The sequence below is a fragment of the Tenrec ecaudatus genome, chromosome 1, assembly GCF_050624435.1.
Source record: "Tenrec ecaudatus isolate mTenEca1 chromosome 1, mTenEca1.hap1, whole genome shotgun sequence".
Classification (NCBI taxonomy): Eukaryota; Metazoa; Chordata; class Mammalia; order Afrosoricida; family Tenrecidae; genus Tenrec; species Tenrec ecaudatus.
The window spans coordinates 26,968,205-26,994,057 of NC_134530.1; the positions used below are offsets into that span (position 1 = coordinate 26,968,205).

General features: G+C 57.1%; 1 protein-coding gene across 3 annotated transcripts in view; it reads left to right on the forward strand.

Annotated features, from left to right (window-relative positions):
* The window catches only part of PRDM16 (PR/SET domain 16), a 379,959-nt gene that overhangs the window by 305,561 nt on the left and 48,545 nt on the right, over positions 1-25,853 (forward strand). For all 3 annotated transcript variants that reach the window (XM_075550289.1, XM_075550278.1, XM_075550299.1), the window contains exon 4: positions 22,518-22,652. In XM_075550289.1, the coding sequence (XP_075406404.1) occupies positions 22,518-22,652 (135 nt within the window). The remainder of the gene's footprint in view (positions 1-22,517; positions 22,653-25,853) is intronic.

Below are 25,853 nucleotides of genomic sequence, written 5' to 3' on the forward strand. Positions count from 1 at the left end.
CATCTCTCCGCTGGGAGGCCGAGGGGAGAGCGGCCCCTTTCACAGGGGGGCGGCCCTGGCAGACGTATGGCTGTCTGATCAGCAGAGGCCCAGCCAGCTCGGCCATGTTCACAAACGATCCCCCACAAGGCGAATGGAGGTGCAGGAGGTGGTGGCTGACAGCATGGCTCAGAGCAGAGAAGCCCCATTGGGGAGAAAGGCAGCACAGGGCCCCCCACAGCCCCTGTCTTTGCATGCCCCACGTGTAGGAGGGGCATGCCCCTGAGGGGTGCAAATGGGGAACATGCTTGGCTCTGAAACAGGAAGGTTGGCTGTTTGAGTCTGGCCAGAGGCTCCTTAGAAGAAAGGCCTGGTGACTGATTCCCAAAGACCCGCCGCTGAATACGCTCCGGAGCCAGTCCTCACGGACATGTGGGGTCACCAGGCATCAAGGGACACGCAGCAGCAGAAGAGTTGAACCTGGGGACAGGGACTGTCTTCTGAGTGCCTGTGTGGGCTCCTGTTTAAGAGCCCTCAGGGCGGCCCGGCAGACCACTGTGGCCAGACCAATGGTTCAGTGTTCAACTGCCAACCACAGGGTCAGTAGTTCAAATACACCAGCCACTCTGGGGGAGAGAGCTGTGGCCTGCACGGTCATTGTGCACTGGAATCTACTCAATGGCAGCCAAGAGATTTCAGCTAAGGCCAGGAGGCCATTGCTAGGGTCTGCAAGCTAGAGAGGGTGGCCGGACCCATAGCTGCTCCTGATTGTCCAATAGGCCAGGGCCCTGACAAAACCCAGCCATGGGGGTCAGTCCCCACACTGCAGGGCACTCACAGGGACCGCTGGAACCCAGGTACTCACTGCCACTCATGCTGGGCAGCTGGGAGGATATGGGATGCGAACATCCAAGCAGGACCCCACAGGGCACCTGGGCAAACCCCTCCACCCAGGCACCTCAATGGAGTTTTCTAGAACCTCGGACTTCCACCCATCTCTTGAAATACAAAAGGCAGTTCTCCCTGTGGCCCCTGACCAGTGCTGGTGGGACACCTCTCCAGGTGTCCTGTCCACCCTCTTCCCAGATAGACTCCCAAGGGACTTGGATGTGGGCCACAGCCACATAAGCCTAGAAAGGGATGGCCTTAGGCCGGGCACTCCCTGCTGTGCCAGTGCTCCGGGGTCACTTGGCAAAGTATGTAGAAGGGGTGCTGCTGATATCAAGGGGGGTAGAGGCCAGGGATGCAGGTCAACATCCACCCAACTCTGAGCCCATACAGAGAAAGAGCCAGAGCCAAGCAGTAGCCGTTGTGAGACCGAGACCCCTGCCTGAGGCCACAGGCTGCCTTACCCAAGTGTGGGCACAATGCTGGGCAGTCTGGGCTCCCATGATGTGACCAAGTGCAGGGCTGGGCAGGAGTGGCCCTGCCATGGCACCCAGACAGCTCAGACATGGGGGTCTGGGGCATTTCCCAGCCTTGGGCGCAGTGAATTCACAGCCTTGTAGGCATTTAAGTCCCTCTGCTGACAGCTTAGCAGGGAGGACCTCCAGGGGACATTCTCTGGACCCAAGATGGCCACGCCCTGAAGAGGACACTGCTGCTGGTTGCTGGGGTGCTGCAGGGCCTCTCAGGAATTGGGGTGAAGGCTGACTACAAGCACAGCATCGACATCTACTTCCAGCAGCCAGCCAAGAGCAGCGCTATGGAGCACAGTTCTCAGACACAGTGGGACCACCAGTCGGAAGCGACTCTGGGCAGCTGGTTGATGGTGCCTGGAGCACAGCAAGTTTCCATGGCATTTAGTAGAAAGACCCACGACCCACAGCAGTCGGATCTGCCACAGACTATGGGAAGGGTTCGAAGCCGTGTCTGTCCTTTATGCTCAAGATCACAATGCACGGAGACCAAGTCAACACCCACTGAGGCCAGCAAAAGGGCGCTGGAGGTTGATACCTGGGCAAGTGTTTCATTTCCCTTCCCAAAGAGGCCCCCATGCCCAGGGAAGTTGACACCCCCAGCTTGCCACCTCCTCCCTAACGAGGTGACGGGTGTGAGTGATCTCCCCGTGGTGGCAAGCCAGATGGTGCTCAGGCAAAACAAGCACCCTGCCCTTGGCCGGCGGTGCTGAAGGCCAATCGTGTCTGATTTCCACCTGATTCTCGTTTCTTGTCCAAGACTTGCCTGGGAGGGCCGGTGCCAGAGGAGGTGAGAATGGCCATAATTCAAACCATCCCGGGCAATGGCATCTCCCGGAGAGAAGAGCCAGGACATGGAAACTTTGAACCTTGGCCAATGCCGAGAAAAGACACGGTGAGGCCATGATTGTCACCGCGGCTGCTGATGTTGTCCTCAGCGTTTTGTGGCCAATGGATTTAACAGGCGCTCCATGTGCCAATGGGAGTCTTTCTGTTGATGAAAAAGGTTAAAAAAAAAAAGTGTGTTTTCTAAGTTAGGGGAGTCAAAGGCGTGGGTCACCCTGCCTACGGAAGCCACCTTTGTCCTCCATGGTGGCCTTGGTAGTGGCTACAATGTGGGCACCCACCCTCGGCCATCACACCCTGCCACATTCAGGAGAGAACCAGACCTTTCCAGGGCCTGCACAGCTCCCAGAGCACCGGTGGTGTGGGCATCCCGGGGCTGCTCACCGCCAGGCCAGCAGCAGGAAACACCAGCCGCTCCACGGGAGAAAGCAGGCTTTCTCCTCTCAAACTGATAGTCTCAGAAACCCACCGGGGGCGGCTCTACTCTGCCTCCAGGCTCCCCGTGGGTCAGAGTGGACCTGAGGGCCGTGAGTTCTTGCTGTGTCGTGTTTCGTGTAGCAGTCAGTGAGACAGAGCCCTCCCAAGGGAGTCGGTGACGCGTTGACCAGCTAGCCACAAGGTCAGGAGTTGAAGTCACCAGCTGCTTCTCCTGTCAAGAGCTATGCAGTAGTTCTCCACCTTCCTAGTGCCTCGACCCTTTCACACAGTTCCTCATGTGGTGGGGACCTCCCCCCCAACCATAACATTATTTCCATTGCTACTTCATCACTGTCACTTTGCTACTATGATGAATCGGGCAGCTCCTGTGAAAGGGTCGCTCAACCTCCAAAGGGGTCGCGACCCACAGGTTGAGAACCACTGCTCTATAGTCTTCGAGATGCACAGGGGCAGTCCCAGCCTGCCCTGCAAGGTTGCTGTGAGTCAGCATCAGCTCCGCGACAGGGAGGTGTTTGGGCGTGCATCGTTTGCAATTCACAGTGCATTGGGGATGGTGCCCTGGAGACCGTGCAAAGTGCCATGGTCTGCTAAGAGGACACACGGATCTGTCTTGGAAGAAGCACAGCCAGATTGGCCCCTAAAGGCCAGGATGGTGAGGCTTGGTCCTACAAAATCCAGACATGTGGTCAGGAGGGACCATTCCCTACAGAATGATAGCAAGGCGCTCAGTGAGATGGACAGATGGACGCAGCAGCTGCGTCCACAGGCGGAGGCGCAGGAACCATGGTGAGTGTGGCACAGGCCTGGCTGAGGAGGGTCTCCTTCTGTGGCACGCAGATGGTCACTATGAGTCTGGGACCGCCTCCGTGACCCCAACCACAGCAAGGACCTTCCACAATCGCCACTGCGTTCAGGCCTCTGCGTGGCCCGGGGCCTTCTGCCCTGGCCTGTTGCTGCCCTCGGTGTGGTCAGCTGACTGAGGACGACCTTGCCCATAGCAGAATGAACTTGGCCAGTCCTGCGCCTGCTTCCCCGCTGTTGGTGTGTTTGCATCCGTGGGGGCAGCCACTGGTAGTAGCCTGCGTGTTTCTCTCCCGACCAGGGGCTCGGGCCTGACTCTGTTCGGATTCACGACAGCCTCACGTATCCTGCAACAATGTCTTTGGGGCCCTGCTCCATCTCCCCCGCTGTCCGCAGGCTTCCGCTTTCGCTGCTGCAGCTCATGATGGCAAGAGGCGGATGGCATCCGTAGGTTTTCATTGGCTGGCCTTTCTTCCTAGTCTGCCTTAGTCTGGAAGCTAGGATGAAACCTGCCTCACCCGTCGTAGGATGACTCTGCTTGTATTAGATAAACGCTCGTGGTACCGCTTCCAGCCTCACTGACAGACGAGGAGCTGGGAGAGCTGCCTTCCCCACCCTCCTTCTGCCTTTGCCCCAACCCGAGCCCCACTGGGGCTCCAGGTGAGGGTGCTGGGGGGAGCCACACAGCACCATGCTTTGCAGAGTCCTGAGCCCCCATCTAAAGTGCCCGGGCGGCAGCCGCCCCACGTGAGGCGTGTCAGAGTCATCTGCAATGAATCTCTACTTGCAGTTACTTTGGAGTTCAAGTTTCACCCGCTCCCCCACCTGTCAGCAGCGTTTATCTTCAGGCTCGCTCGCGGCTGCTTCTCCCCAGGACTTCTCTTTAAAGAGTCTTTCGAAAATTGTTGGCAATTCTACTTCTTTCCCCCAAGGGGGGAGGAGGGAAGGCGGGGTGGGGTGGAGATGGGGGGGGGTGCTTGTCCTCCGTGTGGCTGAAGGAAAGCTGCCAGGTTCATCCCCGGCAGCTGGGACTCCAGAGGCCCCGAAACCCAGATGCCATCTCAGACAACACCCTTGCTCTGAGCGAGACGTGTGGAGGACTCGGTGTGTGACAAGCACTTCAGCATGTTCGCTGTGCTGGGACTCTTGGAAAACGCCTGCCTCCGGAGTCTGCCTTTGTCTGGGTTTTGAGACTGAATGCAGGACCCAGGGGTGGACAGACAGCCTCAGACGGTGGGGCCCCTTGGTGGAAGTGCTGCCCGGGCCAGCTCCCTGGAGCCCGGGTGGGGAACCACCGAGGAGGGTGGAATTATCCCAAGGGCCTGAGGGCTTGGCTGCTGGCTGATAGATCTTGAGGTGAGCTGAGCCCGGGGCACTCTGCAGAACGAAGGTGCAGCCATCTGCTTCTGTCAAGATGGGCGGCCTTGGGAACCCCAGGGGGTGGTTCTGCTCTGTCCTGGAGGGTCACTGTGTCCGAGTCAGCATGGCGGAGCTGGGTTTGCTTTGGGGTTTCTTACCCATCCGCAGGCCGCATTCCCTCATCCCTGATTGCCACATCTGTGCAAGCTCGGTCCCTGAAGCCCTCTTTTCTCTCATCGACTGGACCCAGAACTCTAATGACGGCCATATGGCGGCGCCTGCCTGCCTCCACTGCTCCCAGCACCACGGCAGGGAGGGCGCCTTCGCTGCAGCCCAAGCGGGTGGGAGAAACCGGTCTGCTCCAGAAGCCACTGGATTTGTCTGTGCCTGGTGCAGGCTCTCGGTCCTAAAGGAAGTGCTGGGCTTTGGGAGAGGGTTCTGTCATGCTGAGGCGGCCATGGGCCCTCACTCAGGTTCATGTCCCTCGTCAGAAAGTCAGGGCCCCTTGGTAGAAGCGCTGCCCTGGCCAGCTTCCTGGGCCAGGGTCCCTGCAGCTGCCCTGTGTGATTTGCACTCCTCTCAATCACCTCCCCACCCCATTGTTCCCATCCCATCAGAGGCTGTCCGAGGGGGTGGGAGGGCAGCACCAAGCAGCTCTGGGGTCCAGGTGATGCGTGTGAGTGGGCCCCTGTGTGGGGGAGAGGCAGCCGGCTGTGTGATCAGGCCAGTCTCCGTGCTCACATCTTGGTGCCACCGGGTTGCCACCGCTCTGTCCCCAGTGGTGTGGGAAAGAGGACATGTGGCAGCTTGCTGAGCGGGATCTTTGTGACTATGTGTTGTTCACCGTGGTGGGGGTGGGGTGGGATGGGGCTGCAGAATCTGAATTCACACTCCGACCTCTCAGACAGTGAGGAAATGACTGTCTGTTCCCAGAAACACCCCGTTCCCAGCAGCCCTGGAAACTGAGGCAGGAGGGCAGGTTGGGGAGAAGGGTCCAGATGGGCAGGCAAAGGGCCTGAGCACTATTGACCATGTCCTAGCCTTTCACTCCATGGACATCCCTGGATCACTGTGGTGACAAGAGGAGCCAGACAGAACGCCCTGCCTCTGCTCCTGGCAGGGGCTCTGCCCAGGCCTGTTTGGACCAGCCCCTCAGGGTTTCCAAAGCAGAACATCTCTGGGAAGTCACAAAGTAGTGGCAGATAGAGGCTGCCATCTCCCCAGGGGAAGCAGAGACTCAGCTGTGTGGCCAGAGGCCCCCACCCCACCCTGTCTTCAGCCCCCAACAGCTCCACTGCTGGGTTTCTTGGGGACCAACAGCAGCCCTTTGGAAGTGGGGTGGCCTCCTTTGGAGGCAGCATTCCTCCCTTTGATGGGCAGTGGCCACCTTGACCTCTGGTCCCTGGAATGTTCCAGCCCCGAGAAGCCTGGCTTCGGGCACCAGGCCTTACCTGCACCCCAGGCCCCCGGGGAGGGGCTGCAGAGCCAGACAGGAGGTCTTCTCATTTGTAAGCCAGGTATTAAAGCCCTGGGGGTTCTAGGCCCCACCTGACCAGTTCGATGACCTGGAGACTCTCACACCTGTCTCCACTGTCCAGGGCAGTAGACGAGTGCTCTGCCCAAGTCACCCAGCTAGGGTCTCTCCCCTTTCCCCTGGAGCTTGTGTCCCCAACGATAATAGGAAGCCATGCTTGCCAAATGTTCCCAAACATAATCAAGCAATTTGTTTGGCTCAAACTCGGTGCACTGAGTGGCCCCGTGGGTTTCTGAGACGGTTACTCTTTTCAGGAGTAGAAAGCCTCGTCTTTCTCCATAGTATCTAACAAACCCCAGCTTTCTTGGCTGATAAAGCCAAAACCAACCCACAGCCATCGAATCAATAGTTGCCTAGATATTGTTCACTATGGTCGATTGTCTTGTAAGGTCACAGTGACCTTCTAGGACAGGGTCCAACTGCTCCTGGAGTTTCAGAGACTGTCGCTCTTTACAGGAGCAAAAAGTCCATCTTTCTCCTGTGTCCCAAGAGCCTCCTGACCCCTTCTCTTGACACAATTCCCCATCACAGACTGATCTGAGCAAAGGAGCGTGGGACAGGCAGCCTGAGGAGACCTCTGAGCTTCCCTTTCCTCTGCTTCCAAGGCCTTTGACTTCCTCCTCTACCCCTAAAGGTGCTGGCAAGTATGTGCCTCATCCCCTACTCCCCACCCCCAGCGTTCATTGTGGGTATGTCCCTCTTGATTAATGATGTGTGATCCCAAAAAGCCTGTCCCTGGGGGACGGGTCGGCCTGCCAGGATGGTGCGAGTCTGGGGAGCTGATGCCCAGCTCCTGCAGGAAGAACTAAAGGAGATGGGGGCCCAGGTGGAGGCAAGGCCTCCTGGAGGGCAGGAGACAGACAGAGGCCACAGGCCAGGCAGGTCCTTGCGAGGCCAGCACGACTGCATGACTGGCCAGTGGCCACAGAGTGCCGCAAGCATCGTCCGGGATTGTGGGGGTGGGGGTGGGGCATGCGGCATTTGAGCGCATCTTTTGTTTTCGAATGCAGAGTTTCAGGGCGACCCAAACATTGAGGCCTCCATGACCTGAGGTGTGTTTCAACCTGGTGTTTGGCTGTTCTGTCAACCCATCTCTCATCGGCAGGCTGAGGATGGTGGGGGGGCTCCCCTGCATTTACTCTGACCCTCAACTGTGCCGAGTGCCAGGTCTTGTACTGGGAAGGAGTCTTCTTGCTAGCGCGGGTCAAGTCCAAGAGACCAAGCCTCGCCATCCCTGGCCCTGAGAGGCACTGTGGTGTGTTCTACCCATTCTCTTGTCTTTCCCACCAAGTTGTTGAAGCCCCCTCATGCTTCTTCCATTCTTATCCATTCAGATTTCATTGGCTCGTTTTTCCAGGAGTGGATCTCCAGGCCTTGCTTCCTAGTCACAGCCTGTCCATGCAGGTGTAGGGGTGACCCATGGCAGAGCTGTGAGCAGCATGTTAACAGGCAAGCCAGCATAGTATGAGAGATGGACAGATGGACAGATATGTGCTGGTAGTAGGGGGGGTGGGTAAGGGGTAGGGGCCTTTCGAAAGAGCAGGGATGTGTCTCGCTGAAACCCACCGGAAGCAGGAGCCTAGAGTTCCCTGTCACAAGGTCTGTGTCCATGTATGCTGGAGCTCTGCAGTGAGCCCCTCACCTGGGCAAGGTCAGCCCACCCTCAGCACTCTGTCCCACAAAAACCGTTTCATTGCCCAAGGAGAGCCCCCCGCCAAAGGATGGGACTCTGCCTCACACCTGTTAGACAGCAGGGGCACAAGGTCTTAGAGTCCCCAAGGGACAGCTCTGTGCTGGCATGTCCTGCCACACTGTTCCGCTGATGGCCTCAGGCAGCCCACTACCAACATACTGACCCAGCCAGCGACGGGAGCGTCCCCAGAGAAGTCCTGGCCTGACGGACTCCCCTGCTGGCCTGAGGAGGTAGCGCTGGCAGCTCGCCTCCCCCGTGAGGCGCCACAAATGAAGACGCTCAACCTGTAGAGGCTGCTCTTCAGGCCCCTTTCCTGCACCCCCACCCGTGACAACAGCTAATGGAGCTGTCAAGAGGGGAGCCCCTTTCTGACTGGACCGAGACAGCCTCCAGAGCAGGGGCCCTGGTCCTCAGCTGGGTCAGGGGCCATGGCAGACACCCAGCTGGGGGTGAAGGGAGCATGCCCCTTCCTGACACATCTCAGCACCTATGTTAGCTTCAGGAGGTCCATCCTGCAGGGCTGGTGTGCACATTAATTGTGCTGTCTGTCTGTCTGCTGTAATTGACAACATAGCCCTGCATGACATGGACACAGTTGCATCGCTCATAATTAAACATTCCACGGGGAGGCATTCATTTCTTGGGAATTCCCCCCACCCACCCATGGAGGGGCCACAGAGTGGCTGGCCCCAGGAATGCTCAGGGCCAGGGGGATCTGGTCAGTATGGAGAGGGGGTGACGCCATGGCCCTGCCCTGGGCTGCCCATGAGGTTGAGATGCCCTGCAGGGAGGCTTTTGACGTTTGAGGGGCCTGAGAGTCTGCACCTCCACCCAAGGGCCCCTTCCCAAATGGACATTTGTGCTGACCTGGCCTGCTCACAGACCAGAAATTCTCTTCCAGGCACCTGCGTTTCCCAGAGTGATTATAGCACCACAAGGTCAGCGGTTCAGACCCACCAACCACTCTGCAGGAGAAAGATGAGGCTGTCTGCTCCTGTAAAGAAACTTTATGTCTGGTGGCAAAGCAACAGAATCGACTTGCTGGTAGTGAGGTGCTTTGGCAACTGAGAGGAGGCTGGCATCTTTCCCTTGAAGAGACAAAGGAGAGAACCAGGAGCCCCTCACCCAGCACAGCAGCATGCACTGCAACCCCTTGGGACCCCACCCTACACCCTCACCCTGACCAACCCTGGGAGGTCCTGGAGTAGAGCTAATTATTTTATCTGTGTCATCAGTTGGGGGGGTGCCATTTATATGCCAATTTGGTATGACCCCCACTGCATGTGACCTGGGCATAAATGCTCCCAGGTGACACCTCTGGGACCCTCTCTTGTTGGCCACTGCCACCAGCTTCCCAGGTGTCTCCTGGGAAAGCTTCTGGCCATTTCTAGGAAGGCGTAGACACCCGCCCAGCCCCAGCCAACATCTCCGGTCTGCTGCTTAGCTTCATAAGCACCAGGTAGTGGTTTGGCTCTGGCGTGAGGCCTGGCATGTTGGGGCCTTCTTGTGGCTGATTTAAGGGTTCTTTGGGACCCCAAGATCACTTAGTGGATGAGCAATCCCCTCGACTGGCTGAGCCCAATCTGGGCCTCTCTCACAAGGCAGGTGGCCAAGTCTTCCACACTGCTGACCCTGAGCAGAGCCCCAAAACCTAGTTGAGTGGATGCTAACTCCTAGTGACCCTCTAAGATAGGGTAGAGCTGTCCCTGTGGGTTTCCAAGACCGACACTCAAGCCTCATCTTTCTCCTGAGGAGCAGCTGATGGTTTTGAACTGCTGACCTTGCAATTAGCGGCCCAACCCATAGCCATGGCATCACCAGCCCTGAGCAGTCTCTGGACAATCCTGGGGTGGACATGAATTGCATTCTGACTCCTGGGGCCCTGTGGTGGGCAGAGTAGAGTGTGCTCCGTGGAGGTGCACATGTCAAAACTGTGACCACCAGACACGAATGCCAGGCCTTTCTTCTGACCCCAACCACCCACCTCTCAGGGAACAGCCAAACGCTTAGCCCTTTGCGCTGCCCAGGAATCTGTAATCCTGGGACCTGTGGGTGTTGCTGAAGAGTCCGTGCTGCCCTGCAACACCCCGCATGTCGGAATAGACTGTGTGCTGTCAGAAGAGACGTGTGTCCATGGCTGGGTTCTCAGAAATAGGTCCCAGGTGCATTCTCCCATGGTGCCCCTGGATGCACCCCAAATGCCAACCTTGCCATTCATAGCTGAGCACTTAGATGCCTGCTCCACACAAGGACTCCTTTTCTAGAACATTCTGCCGAGTCTTGGGTGAGACTGTCCACATGCAGAACTCCTCCCACTGCCACTCTATGCCTCCCTCTGCCCTCCCCCCCTGGAAACAGCCTAGCAATGACCCCTGCCCTCCCCATGGCCCCCTGTCGCCAGTGCCAAATTAAACTGGCTGGCGGGCAGCATAGTTCTCTGCTGCTGGGGTGATGGCTTCCTGCCACACTCTTACTACCGTGGCTCAGGTGGGCCTTGGGCAAATTAGACCCAGGCCACACTTGTCATTGCCGGGGGCCAGCCCTAGAGGGATCGGGGCCTATAGGCCACTCCTTCTGCACCCTTGAAAAGACGCTCCTGGTGGTGGCACCCTCCCCAAACGCTGCCCTCTGCACCCACCAAAGACGGTCCCTTGCCTTGGGGGTGGGGGATGGGGGGGAACACCTTGTTTATTACCATGGCAAACACATCGGACTACCTACCAGGCAGGCAGGTGGGTGAGGGTGCAGGGGTTACCAGGCTGGGTCTCCTGAAGGTGACTGGTAATCCGAGTGAAGGGTGGCCTGCTGTCTCCCAGGGCTAGGCAGTGACTGAAGACCCCTGATAGTCCCCAGAGGGCTGGGGACCAGGAGCTCCATATCCACACCCTGCACACCAGTTCCGTCCCTCCACCCAGAGAGTGCTGAGTGACAAATGCCCACAGAGGCCACAGATGGGTCAGATCTGTCAGTCAGTCTGCCAGGGCGTGCGAGGAAATGGCACGTTGACCCCTATGGGATTCAGGGAAGGCCGCCCTATTGGGAAGGAGGCAGAGCAGTGAAGATGGAGGTGCTGCGTGCAGCTTCGTCCCCCTCGGTAGGTGCAGAGGCAGGCTGCCTGCACCCCTAGTCCCCCCAGGACTGGGCCTAACCAAGAACCATCCTGTGCACGGTGGGTTGTGTGTCGGATGGGGGAGGGGGCGGTCCCTAAGCCAGAGAAAAAGTCCTCGGGGTTCTGACCCCAGCTGCTGCCTGAGCATCAGCCTGGTGCCAGCCGCAGGCAGAGAAGTGCACACGGGTCATAAATATCACCCAAGTGGTTGGTGTCACTTTGCCTGGGTCTCATTTCCATGCTGCCGGAGTGATGGTGATTAATGAGGATTATCATTAGCACTAATCAGAGCCGTTTGGAGGGCCTGGGAGCGGGGCGGAAGTGCACATGGCAGCCCATTCGGAATGTGTGGGTCACATGAGTGTCAAAGGGCATGAGCACACACACATTTGTGCACGCATGCACGCTCACACCCACACCAGCCCTCCCACAAGCACACACGCCTAGGTGCAGATACATGTGCACGAAGCGCACGCCTCTGCCTGTGTGACTACAGACACCCACAAACTTGCACACGCACACACACATGTGCATGTACATGCATAGGCAGTGCATACATGGATGGACAGACTCATACATGTGAACAGATACACTATACCAGCGATGGCCTGGGGCCGCTGGGCTGGCCAGCAGGCAAGGGGCTGGCTAGATGGAGAGGGAAAGACGTTAAGTAAGACTCCTGCTGCAGGCCTTACAAGCGATGCTCGGAGGCCAGGCACTGTCCAGCCCGGCATGCTGAGGGTTCAGCTCCTGGCGATGTGGCTGCAAGGCACTCCATCCCTGCAGGGCTCTCTCCCTGCAGCCGCTCCCAGACTGCATGGGCTTGGCCTCAGTTAGGCCAGCTTCAGAGATAACAGTCGTGTCTGTGGCCCCACCAGAGATAGGGGGCCAGCTGGGCCAGGGGCCCTCTCCTTGTCTGCTGTGTCCTGCCCTCAGCTGCCCATTCTGTCAGGGACACCCTTCCTGCAACCATCTCCCAGGAAGTGATGGAGCAGGGCACACCCCAGACCCACCACTGGCCACATCCCAGCTCAGGGGTCCCATGCACGCCTTAAAGCTACAAAGCGTCCTTTTATTGAAAATATCAATTCAGAAAGGGGCTCGTAGTAAGCTGAGAATATTTGGATAAACCTGACAGCCCTCAGGACTGAAAAAGACCTTTTGTTCCCGCCTAGGAAAAGCCCCTTGCACTACCTTGGGCTCCCTGGAGCCGGTCCAGAGAAAACGGAGGTCGGAGCAGAAAAAATGATTAGGGTGTCTTGTGAATGGGTCTGTCCGCTAGGTCAAATGTTTATTATTATTTATCTTATTTTTTACGAGGACGTGTGGTTAACATTCTCTTGCCTGGGATCGGGCTGATGGCTGTGTCTGCGAACACCAGCCCGCCAGTGCACACAAAGGGGACTTTGTGGCTTCTGGGGGGCTTGTGGGGGCACATGTGGGGTTGGTTTGGCCTTGCTTTGTTTCCCAGATGTTTTCCAGGGGCCGGTGCATCGTCTTCTGGTGTTTGCACCCCAGGGTGCACAGGGGTGCCCGTGGCTGAGGCGTTTGGCTGTAACGGTGGGGGGTTCACCCCTTGGTTTCCAAGTACGCGTGCGCTCCGAGCTGGCAGGATCTGAGCAGCCAAGAGAAGGGTTGGGTGCAAGCTCTTGGCTGGTGCTGAGGGCAGGAGGGGAGGGTTGATGGGGGTGGCACCAGGGAGCCACGCCTTTCAGCTTCCCCCCCCTCCATTGCCCAGCCAACCCCATCCAGTTGACTGTGACTCACAGCCACCCATCGGCATCAGAGAAGGACTGGGTGCCAGAGGGTTTTCAGCAGACCTTCTTATTTTATTTTATTTATTATTTGGGGGGTGAAGGACAGCCCAATCTTTCTTTCGAGGCCCATCCAGATGGACCCCACTGCCATCCTTTCCAGTTAGCAGCCGTGTACAGTGTTACCTGTTGGCACCCCCCACAGGCTCCTCATCCTAGGGCACCAGCAGCTACATGGCTTGGGGGACAACATAGAGAGGTGGCAGGGCCTGCCAGGTTTCCATTGTCCCAAAGCACGTGTGCAGGAGGCTGCCTGTCTCCATGGGCGGGGTCCAGCCTGATCCACTCACTCGCCTGGAGGAGACTGGGGAATTACTCATCTTGCTGTGAAAGAACCGGCCCAGGGAGCAAAGCCAAGCTGAGAACCGCAAGCCTGGATCGAGGCTTCTTCCACTCACAGACAGACACATCCTGCTCCCCTCACTCTGTGGAGGGAAGTGGTCCCCCAGGGACCTGGTAAGGAGATGAGACGCTAGTGACTGAGCACTGCAGGAGGGGCTACTTGCTTTCTGAGTCCCACGCTCCCCCCTGCCCCCCTCCAGGCCTGAAAATGAACCCTGATTCCCACCTCCGGGGGAACTATCCATGAACGTTAGATTCCTCAGGTGAGAAATGCCTCCGTCTTTGGCTTTGAATGAGAAAGAATTCACGCTGAAGCCTGGTTTGTGATCCAAGTGGGTTTTTATAAAAGATAGAAAGAGTTTCAGGTGTATAGTCACTGAACACCAGCACCCTGGCGGCACTGCACCCCCACGTGGCGGCTAGGGGTGAGAGAGATATACACACACCCACGCACGAGGCCTGGCCACATGGGACCATGAAGGAACAGCTGGAAAAGAGAGGGTGGTCTCCCAATTCCAGCCCTTTTAGGGCCTTCCACTGGGAGGTGGGGTCGACGGTACTGGTTGACCCCAATAGCTGAATTAAGCCCACCTGGCCTCAATTGGAGCCCACCCAGGTGTATTGCCCACCTAGGTATACCACCCCCGTGGCTCGGGGCCTGAATTGGCGCATGCCCTTCAGCTTTTTTAGGCTTCCAGTTTCCTGTGGGGGCCCCTAGGCATGGAGAGGGACAACCCCTCTCTGACTGCCTGACAAACCCATTCTGGCGCCTGCACTCCCTGTGCTCCCAGAAGTGGTCTCCACCCACCCATGACGATCGCAAGAGGTGGTAGGGAGCTCCTTTTGGGCAGGGGAGCCCCCCAGGGGTGCCAACGGTGAACCCATCCAGCTGCTCACTAAAAGGCTGAAAGTTTCAGCCCACCCAGGGCTCCCCAGAAGAGAGGGCTAGAGATCAGACCTCAAGACTCCCAGGGTCACCGTGAGTTGGAAACTGCTCTAAGATGTTCTGCAGTTTTCTCACTCGGTGAGGTCCCCATAAGGTGATGCCCTGGAGCCCAGGTCCCTGAGGAACCCCTGCTGAGTGGTACCACCCTGTCCTGGAGGTGTCACACCACTGCAGCAAAGCAGTTGTCACGCAGGTGCTGCTGCGTGAGTTCCCCTGAGACCCCTGGCCATCGCAGCAGCAAGGTTGAACCAGGGTCTGCAAGGTGCAGCCTCCACTGCTGGCCTGGGGGTCCTGAGTCCCCAGAAACAATCCTCAAGCTCCCAGGCTGGGACGTGTGCACTGCCCCCGACCACGGTTGCCTCTGAGGTCCTCGGCCATGAGCACCCTGACCCGATGGAGAAACCCACCTGATTCCGTTGATGTTCCCAGGGGACTTCCGCCCAGACTTCTCCCAGACTCATGTCCATGGGGGGGGGGGGGGGGTCGGGATCTTTGTCTAAAGAAACAAGCAGGAAGAGACAGGTACGGGGAGATGCCGCCGTGTATGGCCCAGATGGGTCAGGAGGGTTTTCTAAACAAAGCCTATGGAGAGGACGGCCCCCTGTCCTTGAGTCGATTCTGACTCAGAGCAACGTTACAGGGCATAGTAGAACCGCCCCTCTGGGTTTCTAAGACTGGACACCTCGTCTGGGACAGGCAGCCTGCCTCCTCCCTCTCCCTTACGGAAGGCCGAGCACGCGAGAAAGAATCACTTGTAACAAAAGCCACTGGCCATCAATGTGCCTCTGAGTCCTGGCAGCCCCAGTGTGCGTCCGAGGGCCTCTGGACTCTGGGAGCTTTGCCAAGGTTGATTCTTTGAAAAGGGATCATCAGGCCTTTCTTCTGAGGGTCCCTGGGTGGACAGGAATTCACCAACCTTTCTGTTGGTGGGCAAGCGCATGCCAAGATGACTGCCAAGCATGAAGCCTTGAGCCTGGGCTCCCTTGCCCCCACTCATGGTAACAGCATGCTCAGTGCCTCCATCACACCAGTGTAACAGCTACCAGGGCCAGGGGAGGGGAAGGGAGGAGAGGAGAGGAGAGAGAGGAGAGGAGAAAGGATGGATTGGGTGAGCCACAGGCTGGGCCGAGCTCCTGGGAAGCAGACAGACAGAGCATCATGAGTGTGACAGAAAGCCTGCCTCTTCTCTGGATGATGCCAGAACCAAGGTGTCTGGGCCAAGTCAGCACCTTCTGGACACATACCTAGGCCTGCCAGGGAAGAAAATGGAGTTGATGCTTGCAGGACCTCCAAAGTCAACGCCATCTGCACCCCGGACACTGTGCCAATGTCCATATTTGTCCATCCAAGAATGGTGAGGACTGCCCTGTATGGGAACTGGCAAGGTGCTGACTCCGATCAGCCTGTTGAGCTTTGAGCTATTTTCAAGAGTTGATCTCAGGCCCTGGGGTCTGATAGGGGAGACAGTGAGTCATCTCTTCTCTCCCGATGACATGTTCCAGAGGAGGATGTGGATGGACGGGAGAAACTGACTCAGCAGCAGGAAGCACTAAAAATATTGTGCCTGGGGGCACCACCCCCCACCCCCTGCCACTCACCAAACCTCTGAGAAGCACCTCATGTTTGTCAGACCTTGCAGACCCCCTGGGATTGTCAAGCCCTGTGAGAACTCCGGGCTGGGAAATGGTCCCCTGTCACATTGGACCCAGAAACACATGCCAACTGAAACGCTGTAGACAGGACAGCTGCAGGAGTAACATTAGAGCAGAGAAAGCCTTGCCTTCCGTTACATTGTTCACTGGACAACTGCAACTGTAACATTGAACACAATCCCAAATGGCAACACTGTATATTGGACGGTGGCGATGGCAACATTGTGACAATTCCCATCGCCAAAGAAGCAGCGGAAAGTGGAAGAAGGGCTTACATTTCCTGCCATGGAACCTGTGTTCGCAGGAGAAAGAAAAGGTTCTAGAATGTGCATCTTGGGGTCAGCGGAGCAGACACCCCCGACCTGGCCCACAGAGGAAGAGACCTAGCTCCCCAGCAGGGCCGAGACCCTGCCTCCAAGTTTGGATAGAGTGCCATTGTTTACTCCTTTTAATGCTCAAAACCCCAAACGCGATGATGGTTGCTACCAATTCCTGGGCTATGTCATGAAAGGCTCACGGTCCCTGGAGCCCTGGTGGCAGCGTGGGCTGAGCTCACTGAAGGAAAGGCCGGCAGTTTAAACCCAGCAGCCGCCCCCTACGGAGTTAGTGGTCTCCGTCGCTGAGTCAGAAGGGCTTGGGTGGGCTTGAGCAGTCCTGGCAGGTGCAAACCATGCCTGCGTAAAGGTAGACCGCCCCGTTCACAGAGGCACCCAGGAAGCAAGGCCTGGTGCTCTGCTCTCCCAGGGTCAGCCCTGAGACCCTGTGGGACAGCACTGCTCTGGCACACAGTCACCAGGGACCTGGCTTTATGGCCGGTGCTCCTTGTCTTCCAAGGCTCCTCCTGCAGGATCTCTGGAGGCACTGTGGTTACACAGTGGGCTGCTAACCTCCAGGTCATCGGTTCGAAACCACCAGCTGCTCCAGCAGGCTTTCTAGTCCTGTCAAGAGTTACAGTCTCAGAAACCCAGTGGCTGTTGTCCTATGTCTTGTAGGGGTTTTATGAATATGGGCCGTACTAACAATCAACGTTCCGGATAGTGACGACATGCATTTTTTGGGTGGGGTTTAGATTTTTCTAATTCAACAAATGATTTGCATTTAGACAGAGACCAGAGCTAATGCCTTTTTTAAAGGTTAAGGGAACACCCTGGGTCTTAGGAAGAAAAGGGAGGGAGAGCTTCTCAAAAAAAAGGAAATATTCCGGGTCAAGGTATGTTTCCCTTGTTTTACAAACAGCTTTGCTGATTCAGACTTGGGGGCGGTGGATACGTGGGGGGGGGGGAGTATATCTGCTGAGGGCAGCCTCACAGCCCAGAGACGGGCTGTGGCTTCTTCCCCCGTGAACAGCTGGACTGGGGCTCTCAGGCTGAGCATTCACACGTGGGCAGCTGAATATGGGGGAGGTCCGTGAACCCCAGGAAATGCCATGGCATCTGGGTGTGTGGGTATTTGATGGTGGGGGTGTCTGATGTCCATCAGTTCTTCAAAGGCGCCGTGGCCCATACACGTTAGAGAGCATGGGGCTAGGGGACCCCTTTCCACTCATGGTCCAAGAGAAGAGCCAGCCTCCCACCCCACACCATCCCCAGTACACCGAGGACCCTGCTCCACCAGCCCCAACAGGAAGAAGTCCCTTCTACAGTGTCTGACTTCCCTGCGAAACTGGCCCTTACCCCTCCCCCTTCCACACACAAGTGCCACAGGGACTGTCCTAGGGAGGACACGACTGTCCCTGCTGTCCCAGTGGCTGGCCCACACTGCTTTTTCAAAGTTCTCTCCATCTTCTCTCTGTGTGCCCTCGCTCTTGGACTCTGTCTGTCTAGCTCTCTATTCACCTCTCTCTCTTACCCCCTCTCAGTGTCCTCCCCCTCTGTCTACCTTCCCTCCCCCGGCAGGTGGGCTCCAGGCCTGCTGACCTGCCCGCCAGGCTCTCCAACCCCCAGCCAGCAGCATGGCCCATTGCTCAGTCCAAATTCTCACCAGCCCCCAATCACAGCCCCGGTCCCCTATGAGAGAGGCAGGAGCTGGATTTACGAGTTCCTCCCGGCTGTGTCCGCCCCGGGCCAAGATGTTTCTAGAACACCTTCCCACCTCCTTCCATCACAAGAATAGGCTTTCTGTTTCCCGTCCAGTGGAAACCATAAATCATAGCATTGTGTGTGTGCGTGCAGGCAAGTGCGTTTATAGAGAGAAGACACCCACCGCCTGGCTTTGGAGCTGCTGGGGCCTCCAGAGGAGTTTGGGGGTGGGAGGGGGCAGGGGCTGGCTGTCAGGGTGGATGCTGCACTGCACAGCAAGTTTGAGGGGGATAACCAACCAGCAGCAGGACGGGGACCACAAGGCAGCCTACTGGCCCCTCCTTCTAATGCTCAGACCCCATTAGGGGAGCCGACGACAGATGCCTGGGCGCACCGCCCACCCTGCACACCAGCCAGCCCTGCTCGGCCTTGCCCGTTAGACACAGAACTGCCCTGCCAAGAGCCCCCAGTGAGAAGCGCAGGAAACCTCAAATGAGGTGCAGAAAAAATCGTAAAGGTTACGAGAATTTTTCCATAACTCCGCTTCATAACTCAGCATTTCTGATGGGGGTGATTTATGAACTGGGGGAGCTCTTGGGGATGGGGAAGTGGGGTGGGGGGCACCGTGTGGCCTGGAATGGCAGCTGTGATGTGCCCAAGCCAATGCTCTCCTAGGTTCTGATTCTGAGCTTAGTCCCAAACAGTCTGGAAACCTGCTCCAGGGTGCCGGTGGGGTAGAGATCTCAAATCCAGGCACAGGAGCTGCCCTAAGGCCACTGTGGGCAGGGAAGCCACCCAGGGCTGGGTCACTACCCAGCTGGCAGGTGCCCTGCCCCTCCCTCCAGGTGACACCCAGCAGAGGCAAGCCCGTGGGCTGCGTGGACACTTCACATTTACTATGATCTTCATTTAATCTGTCGCACACGCTTACTGACCTGCTGGGGGCTGGCTTCTGGGACCACAAGGTTTTATCTCGAGAGGCCTCTAGCTGACCCAGGATGTATTGAACCCAAATAGGGGCCCAACTCTCAGACGCATGGGCACGGTGGGCCTGGCATCCCCTTCTTGGATGTGGTTGGAGCGGGGGAGGGGAGTCGGTTCCCCAGCCTGGAGGCCAGAGGGTATGGTGTGGCTGTCCATGGTCTGGGACAGTGAGGAAGGTGTGTCCTTCAGCATCTCTGTCCCCTAGTGCCCCTGTGGCCAAGTCAGCCTCCAAGCCAGTGGAATCCCCTGGGTGGTCTGGGTTCCCAGAGTTGGGGAGCAGATGGCTTGGCTCTGTCCCTGTCGGCTGGAAGCCCCACTGCTCAGGAGACACTGCTTTCCAAGTCCAGGTGGTGTAGACCCACTGGTGCTTGTCCTGACCCTGGGACCCTGAGAGAACGCAGGTTTGGGACATGGGCAGCTGCTCTAGGCACCTGGCCTTGCTTCAGGGGGTCCATGATGAGTCAGGGTGCCACTCCCTCTCCTGAGAAAGGAAGCCAGCACCTCAGCATTGGATTGGAAGCACCCCGCAGGGCTCCTGCAGGCGGAAAGCCTCTTCCCTCCTGGCGTGCGGGATATAGGGTCAGTCCCTGCGGGGCTCTGTGGAGCCTGTAGTGAGAGTAGGGAGGATGCGGGTCAGGGAGTGAGCAGGACGCAGGGAGGCCCCTCTGCTGGAAGCCTGGGACAGCCTCTCTGGAGTCAGAAGTGGCCCCAAAAGAGAAGCAGCCAGCAACCAGGACTACAGTGTTCTGAAAGTATCCCTGGGTGGGGAAGCCAAGTTCATGACAGTGAGACCGCAGTTCCATGGCTCTGCCTATCCTTGTGGGCTTCCCTTCCACAGTCCAGATATGGCCAGGTGGTCCTCCACATGGGCACAAGCAAGGCTTGGCCACCCACGTGTGACAGTGGCAAACAGGTTTTCAAGGTGTCCCAGCTGAGTTGGGGCTGCATCCATGGTGTGTCTCCCGTGGTCCCCGCTGAGTCCTCCAAGGAGAATGACTTTTGTCTCTTTGGAAGGAAGGGGTTCATCAAAACTCCCACCACCCCACCCCCAAAATCAGCCCCAGTCAATCATATAGGGAAAGGGGGTTCCCCAGACTTTGAGGGATCACTTTTGGTGACCACACGTTGGGGCCCCCAGGTGGGTCAGAAGTTGGGGAGCAAGGTTTTCCAAAGGCAAGGGAATTAGACGACCTGGAAGGAGGGACTATAGGGCCAGCAAGCAGACACCCACCTAGGGTTGGGGCGGACTGCCTGGCACTAGGCCAGCACCCTAAGACTATTATTGTGTCTGATTCGGCCTTGCCCACAGCGAGGGGCTTCCCGGCCCCAAAGGCTCAGATCCCTGTGGACACGGTTAAGCGCTGGCATCAGTGAGCTCAGCCGTGGTGGGTGAGCAGCGGGAGTGTCCACAGATCAGGCTGCATTGGCAGGTGGGCACGGTTGATGGTCTTGGTCACAGAAGCTGCAGAGGCCTTAGGTGCAATTGGATTGGCTGGGCCGGGAGTTCTCATTCCGTCCTCTCTGAAGAGTGATGCAGAAGCCAAGGATCTCTGATAAGATGTTCCTCATGGACCTCTCCCCTGTTGCCAGAATGGCCCTGTCCACCCCAGGAAGCACCCTGGGGACCCAGAAAGGCCCACAGTCTCTCTTGGATGGTAGGAGCCACCCTGTATACCAGGGGTGTCACATTGGTGACCCACGGGCCATATGCGGCCCCCGAGGTAATATTTTGTGGCCCAAGATGCTCTGAAATATAATGAAAATAGAAAAAATTGTTATGAAGAAAATAGCGCTAAGGGGAGATCGAGGCAATACTGTACATACAATTCCCTCGTTAACCCTTTAACTACTGAAGACGAGTCTACACGTGGCCCAGTGCCTTTCCCGGGGGCCTGTGGACATGTATACATGCGCTGCCTCAGTTCCGGCGATGTTTGGAAGCGATATGTCTGCCACTCTCAGTGTCACGTAATGTAAACAGATCCCAATAGTGAAAGGGTTAAAAAGAGCACTCTGGGTTGTGCTGTTATAAATCATACCTAGCAGCAGCGCTAGTTAATCTTTTTAGAGGGAAGCCATTGTGTGAGCAACTATTTTCATCCATGAAATTAAATAAAACAGCATACAGATCAAGATTAACTGGTAGACATCTATCTGCCTCAATGAAGATTGTCTGTTTTCAGTCTTTGAATCCAGATATTGGAAAACTAGTAGGAGGAAAGTGCTGGCAAATTTCAGGTAAAAGAGAATAATTTCAGTTTTATAAATACGTAAAATAAAATAAATATTTAAATAAAAGCAATTCTATAGTGTTTTAATTATCCTATCCATATTCCTGAATCCTTTCTTCAAAATATAAGTTTAGAAAAATTAGCAAATGTGATGTAGCCCACGTGAGTCTTGCCTGTTGCACCAAGTGGCCCCGCGTTTTCATTGAGTTTGATCCCCCTGCTGGAGACTGAGCTCCCCTGCTATCCACAGACAGAATGCAGAGCAGAGTTATGGGCCCCTCTGCAGAAGAATGGGCTTCAGGGGCTTTGGGTGGGGCCCAAACGCTGCATTGGGAATACATATCCCAGGACACTGTGGCCCCCACAGACAGAAACAGGGAGCGTGGGGCGGGGCCACAGGGAGCATGGGATGGGGCCGAATGTGTCTGCGGGCATGGGAGGGACATACCAACGGTGACAAAGCACCCCACATCTCTGGTCAGATGGGTTCTCACAGGCTTGGGGACAGCCCCCTGTCCTTCCCCAGGTCTTCCTTTTCCGAACAAAGATCCTTCCGGGTCAGGAGGCCCTGAGGCCCAGTCCCCTCCTCAGACATTCCTGTACATGACCAGCACCATTCTTAAACGTGCAGTTCAAAGGCAGTTCATGCACTGACATTTAGTGCATCCGGTGCAGTCACCATCTCTATCGGATTCCAGAGTGTTCCCATCGCCTCTGAAAGAAAGATTGTCCTTCCCTGTACCATTGCTTCTCCCCATCCTAGGCTGCCACCAAAACTGCTTTCTGCCCTAATGGACATGTCCCTGTGTCCCTCCTCTGCACATGTCATCTCCATGGTCAGGTGTCCTGTCCAATGGCTGGTTCCCGAACCCAGTCGTGACAGCCAATAAGAGAGTCCCTGCCTGTAGGTTCCCATGGACCTAGCGCAGCATCAGTACACTGTGCACACACACGCATGCGGCCACACACACACACACACACACACACACACCTCACGGCCATGGAGTCTATTCCAATTCATAAGACCCTGTGGGACAGAGTACAATCGTTCTGAGAGCAGGGAGCCTCGTCTTTCTCTCTCAGAACAGCTGGTGGATTTGAACTGCCACCCTTGCACTCTGGCTCCCTTCAGAAGATACAGTGGAACATGATCGGGCCAAGCAAGAGCGTGCATGTCCTTCCAGGGTGGTGTGCAGTAGGCCAGGCATTTGCTCGCTGCCCGAGTGTCAGAAAGGAAACAGCCTGGTCTGTGCTCAGTGAGACCGCTGGTACTTCCGGGCGCTGTGGGAGCTGGTGTGGTACTTGGGAAGCGCTGACCCTCTGACTTGTCTCATGCTCTCTCTTCCTGGGCAGCTTCCAGAGGACCTGGGTGGTGAGAAGTTCTGTGTGGACGCTAACCAGACCGGGGCCAGCAGCTGGCTCAAGTACATCCGTGTGGCCTACTCCTGCGACGACCAGAATCTCACCATGTGCCAGGTCAATGAGCAGGTATGTCCCCCCTCTGAGCCAACCCCAATGTGATCAAAAGCACCCAGGTCAAGGGGTGCCTACCCAGGCACGAGGCAGCTCTTCCTCTCTGGGGAGTCCATCAGTACTCCCTCACCTAGCGCTGCCCCCTCCACACACCTCACTGGGGCCCCATCCCAAGGTCTCTGGGCTCTCTCATCAGAAGGTGATGGTGGGTGAGGCCCAGCCACTGGGTCTGTGAGCACATAGTCCCTTCAAACATCGCTGCTGCCAGCACACGGTGAGAGCCTCTGGGAACAGGAACCGCCAAGGAGAGTCCCGGCTCAAACAACAGGTGCTGCCTACCCGTGTGGCCCGGCAGGCGTGTTGCCTGGCTGGCCAGCCAGCCAGCTGCCCAGGGCCTCCAAGAACCCAGAGCACAGCACAGCCCGCCCACTGAGGGGACTTGTTTCGTCTGGGAGGGAACCAGCCTGGTTCCCGGGCTGTGTGTTGCAATGAGGACCCAAAGTCACCCTGGGCACCAGTTTTTCTGCTCTGGCCACTGGGGACACAGTGACCCCTTGTCTTGCCGGGTTCTCATGACTGGTGGCTTGTCCTCACCATCAGGTCTGTGGGCATTGGGCAAGTGCTCTGCCCACTCACTAGGCCAGATACTGCAGCCCAGCAGCAGAGAAAATGGGTGATCCTGTGTATGAGGGGGCAGCCTACCCCGGGACTGAGTGGCATCAGGGCAGAGCTGAGGCTGTGCAGTCCCCTCCATTCAGTCCCTTTGACCCAGTAGGCCTCCTACCTCTAGAGTTACCATATCACCATGTGCTTGCCTAGTGCCAGCTCCCACAGGGGCCCAGAAACCCCTGCCCCCCTCAACCGCAGAAGTTTGCCTCTTTACTAGTTGAGGGACTCTTACCCATGGGACTGCATTTACCAAAAGGAGCCTATTGCTTGAGAAGGTGGCTTTGGGGTTGTGGTGATGTCCACACAATGTGATGGGTGGGATTAACGTCACTGAATTGTGCACCTAAAACCGGCTGAAATGGCAAAGGGTGGGGGGTGTCTGCTTCACCCCAATTTAAATAAATTATAGGTATGTAAAGCCAGCCTCCTGGGTGGCCTTAGCCTCCCCAAACCGTTGGCCCACCCACGGAGCCCTGGTGCCACAGTGGTTAAAGTGCTCAGCTGCCGGCCGAAATGTAGCCATCCCACTGAAGAACATAAGGCCGCGTGTCTGTAAGGATGGAAAACCCTACAGGAGGCTGTTCTACTCTCTTATAGGGTCTTGCTCTGGTAGAATCGTTTGGAAGGCAATAGGTATGACAGGGAGGGGTGCGGAGTCCTGGATGAAAAGGGGAGAAGGAGGACGAGGAGGAATCAAGGCACAGTGAAGGGAAGCCGTCCGGCCTGGCTCCAGCCTCTTGCGGCAAGAGATGGTTTTTCAGAAGGAGTGAGCCCTCAGGACCCGGAGGCTCTGCGGGCACCTTGGTGCTGTGTAGGTGTTGTGTCTGCTCTTTGGCTCAGTCCCGGCCAAGCTGCCCCTCCATCGCCGATGCTGGTCCCAGTGAGCGGCCATCAGCATGAGTTCTCCTCTGGCCCCAGGACAGCAGTGACCGACCTCAGAACCCAGAATCCCAGGCCCGGGGGGCTGGGGGGCTGCTGCGGGGGCAGCGCATATTGATTTTCTAAATGCAAGGAGTACAGTAAGCCCCTGGATGAAGAACATCTGACGCCTGGACAAGTTGTACTTGGGAACAGCCTGCCCCGAGTCGCTGGTGTTCAGTGTTTGGGTTTCACACAGCAGTGCGGACGAAAGGGGCAAAGTGCCCCTCGGGGTCACCATCAGAGCTTTGAGCAGCTTGAGGAAGGAGCACGCCAGTGCCCTTTGAGGTCGGATCCCGTGGCCCTCAGCCCGGTGGGGGCGTGCCACTGTGTGCGTCCCTGGCTCGCCCCCCACCCCCGCCACCCCATTTGCCCCGGTAACCATGCCTCCCGAGCATCGAGCATCAAGCTGATGCACCAGCTGCTGGCCCATCAAAGAGACGGGAAACTGCTGGACGACGAGGCCCGAGACCCACAAACTCCAAAACCGAAAACACGTCGGCTGAAGGAGCCAGCGGAAGCCTCTCGCAGGGTCAGGGGAGCAAGATCCTGAGGCAGGGAGGGAGACTCGTCAGCCAGCGCCTCGGCTGCTACAGGGCCCTGGATGAGGAGAAAAAGAACACTGGGTACAGACCTCCCTGGGGGTGACTTCAAGAAATCTGCACCAGTAGTGAACGCCCCCCATCCAGCGGCAGATGCCGGCCCCACACCCACCCTCTTCAGAAGCAGCCGCCTAGCGGCATCGCCTCCTGTGTCGCCGCGCGTGAGCGTTGTCCTCGTACCGCTTCCCACAGGCCCCTCTCAACATGCAAAGCAGCGATGGACCGAGAGTAAGTTTTCACCTTGCTCGTAACTCTGTTCCTCTGTCTTTGTTTCTGTCTGAACTCTTCGATGATCCCTTTCCCTCGCGGCTGGGCAGTACTTTGTACCAACACACATACCGCATACCAATCGCTCCTCAATGCGATACGGGCGCAAAGCGGTGTGTGGTTCTTTTTATTCTGCTGCTGATGATTGTGTATTGTGTGGATCCGTTCGAGGTGGTTTTGGTGGCTCTGGGCGTGTTTCTTACGTGGCGGTGTACCCAAACCCACTGCCAGTTCGTAGCCGCCGCCGAGCGACAAAGAGCTGCCCCTGTGGTCCCCAAGGCTGGGCACCCTGATGGGAGCCGACAGCCTCATCTCTCCTCTTAGGTGTGGCTGATGGGTTAAAACCACTGACCTGGAGGTTAGCCGCCCAAGCCAGGGCTCGCTCCCACAGAATGGCTTACAATCGGGTATATTAGGTGCAGGGTGTATATTCCGTATGCATTAACCAAAAAAGCCTGCCATGGAGCTGATCCTGACCCGGGGCTGGAGATTCCCGAGGCTAGAACTCTTTCACGAGAGCTCTTTCCCTCCTCGGCTCGGCTGGAAAGGTGAACTGTATGCTGTAAGCTACAGGAAGGCAGATGTGTGGCTCACAGATGATCACTAAGAACCACGTATGCCTACTCTGATGTACCTGCACTGTTGACTGAAAGGCAGCGTTGGAGACGCATCTCGTTCATAGCCCGGGCACGGCCTCTGAGGCAGAAACAAAGGAACCCTGGTGGCGACATGGTTAAGCGCTCAGCTGCGAGATGAAAAG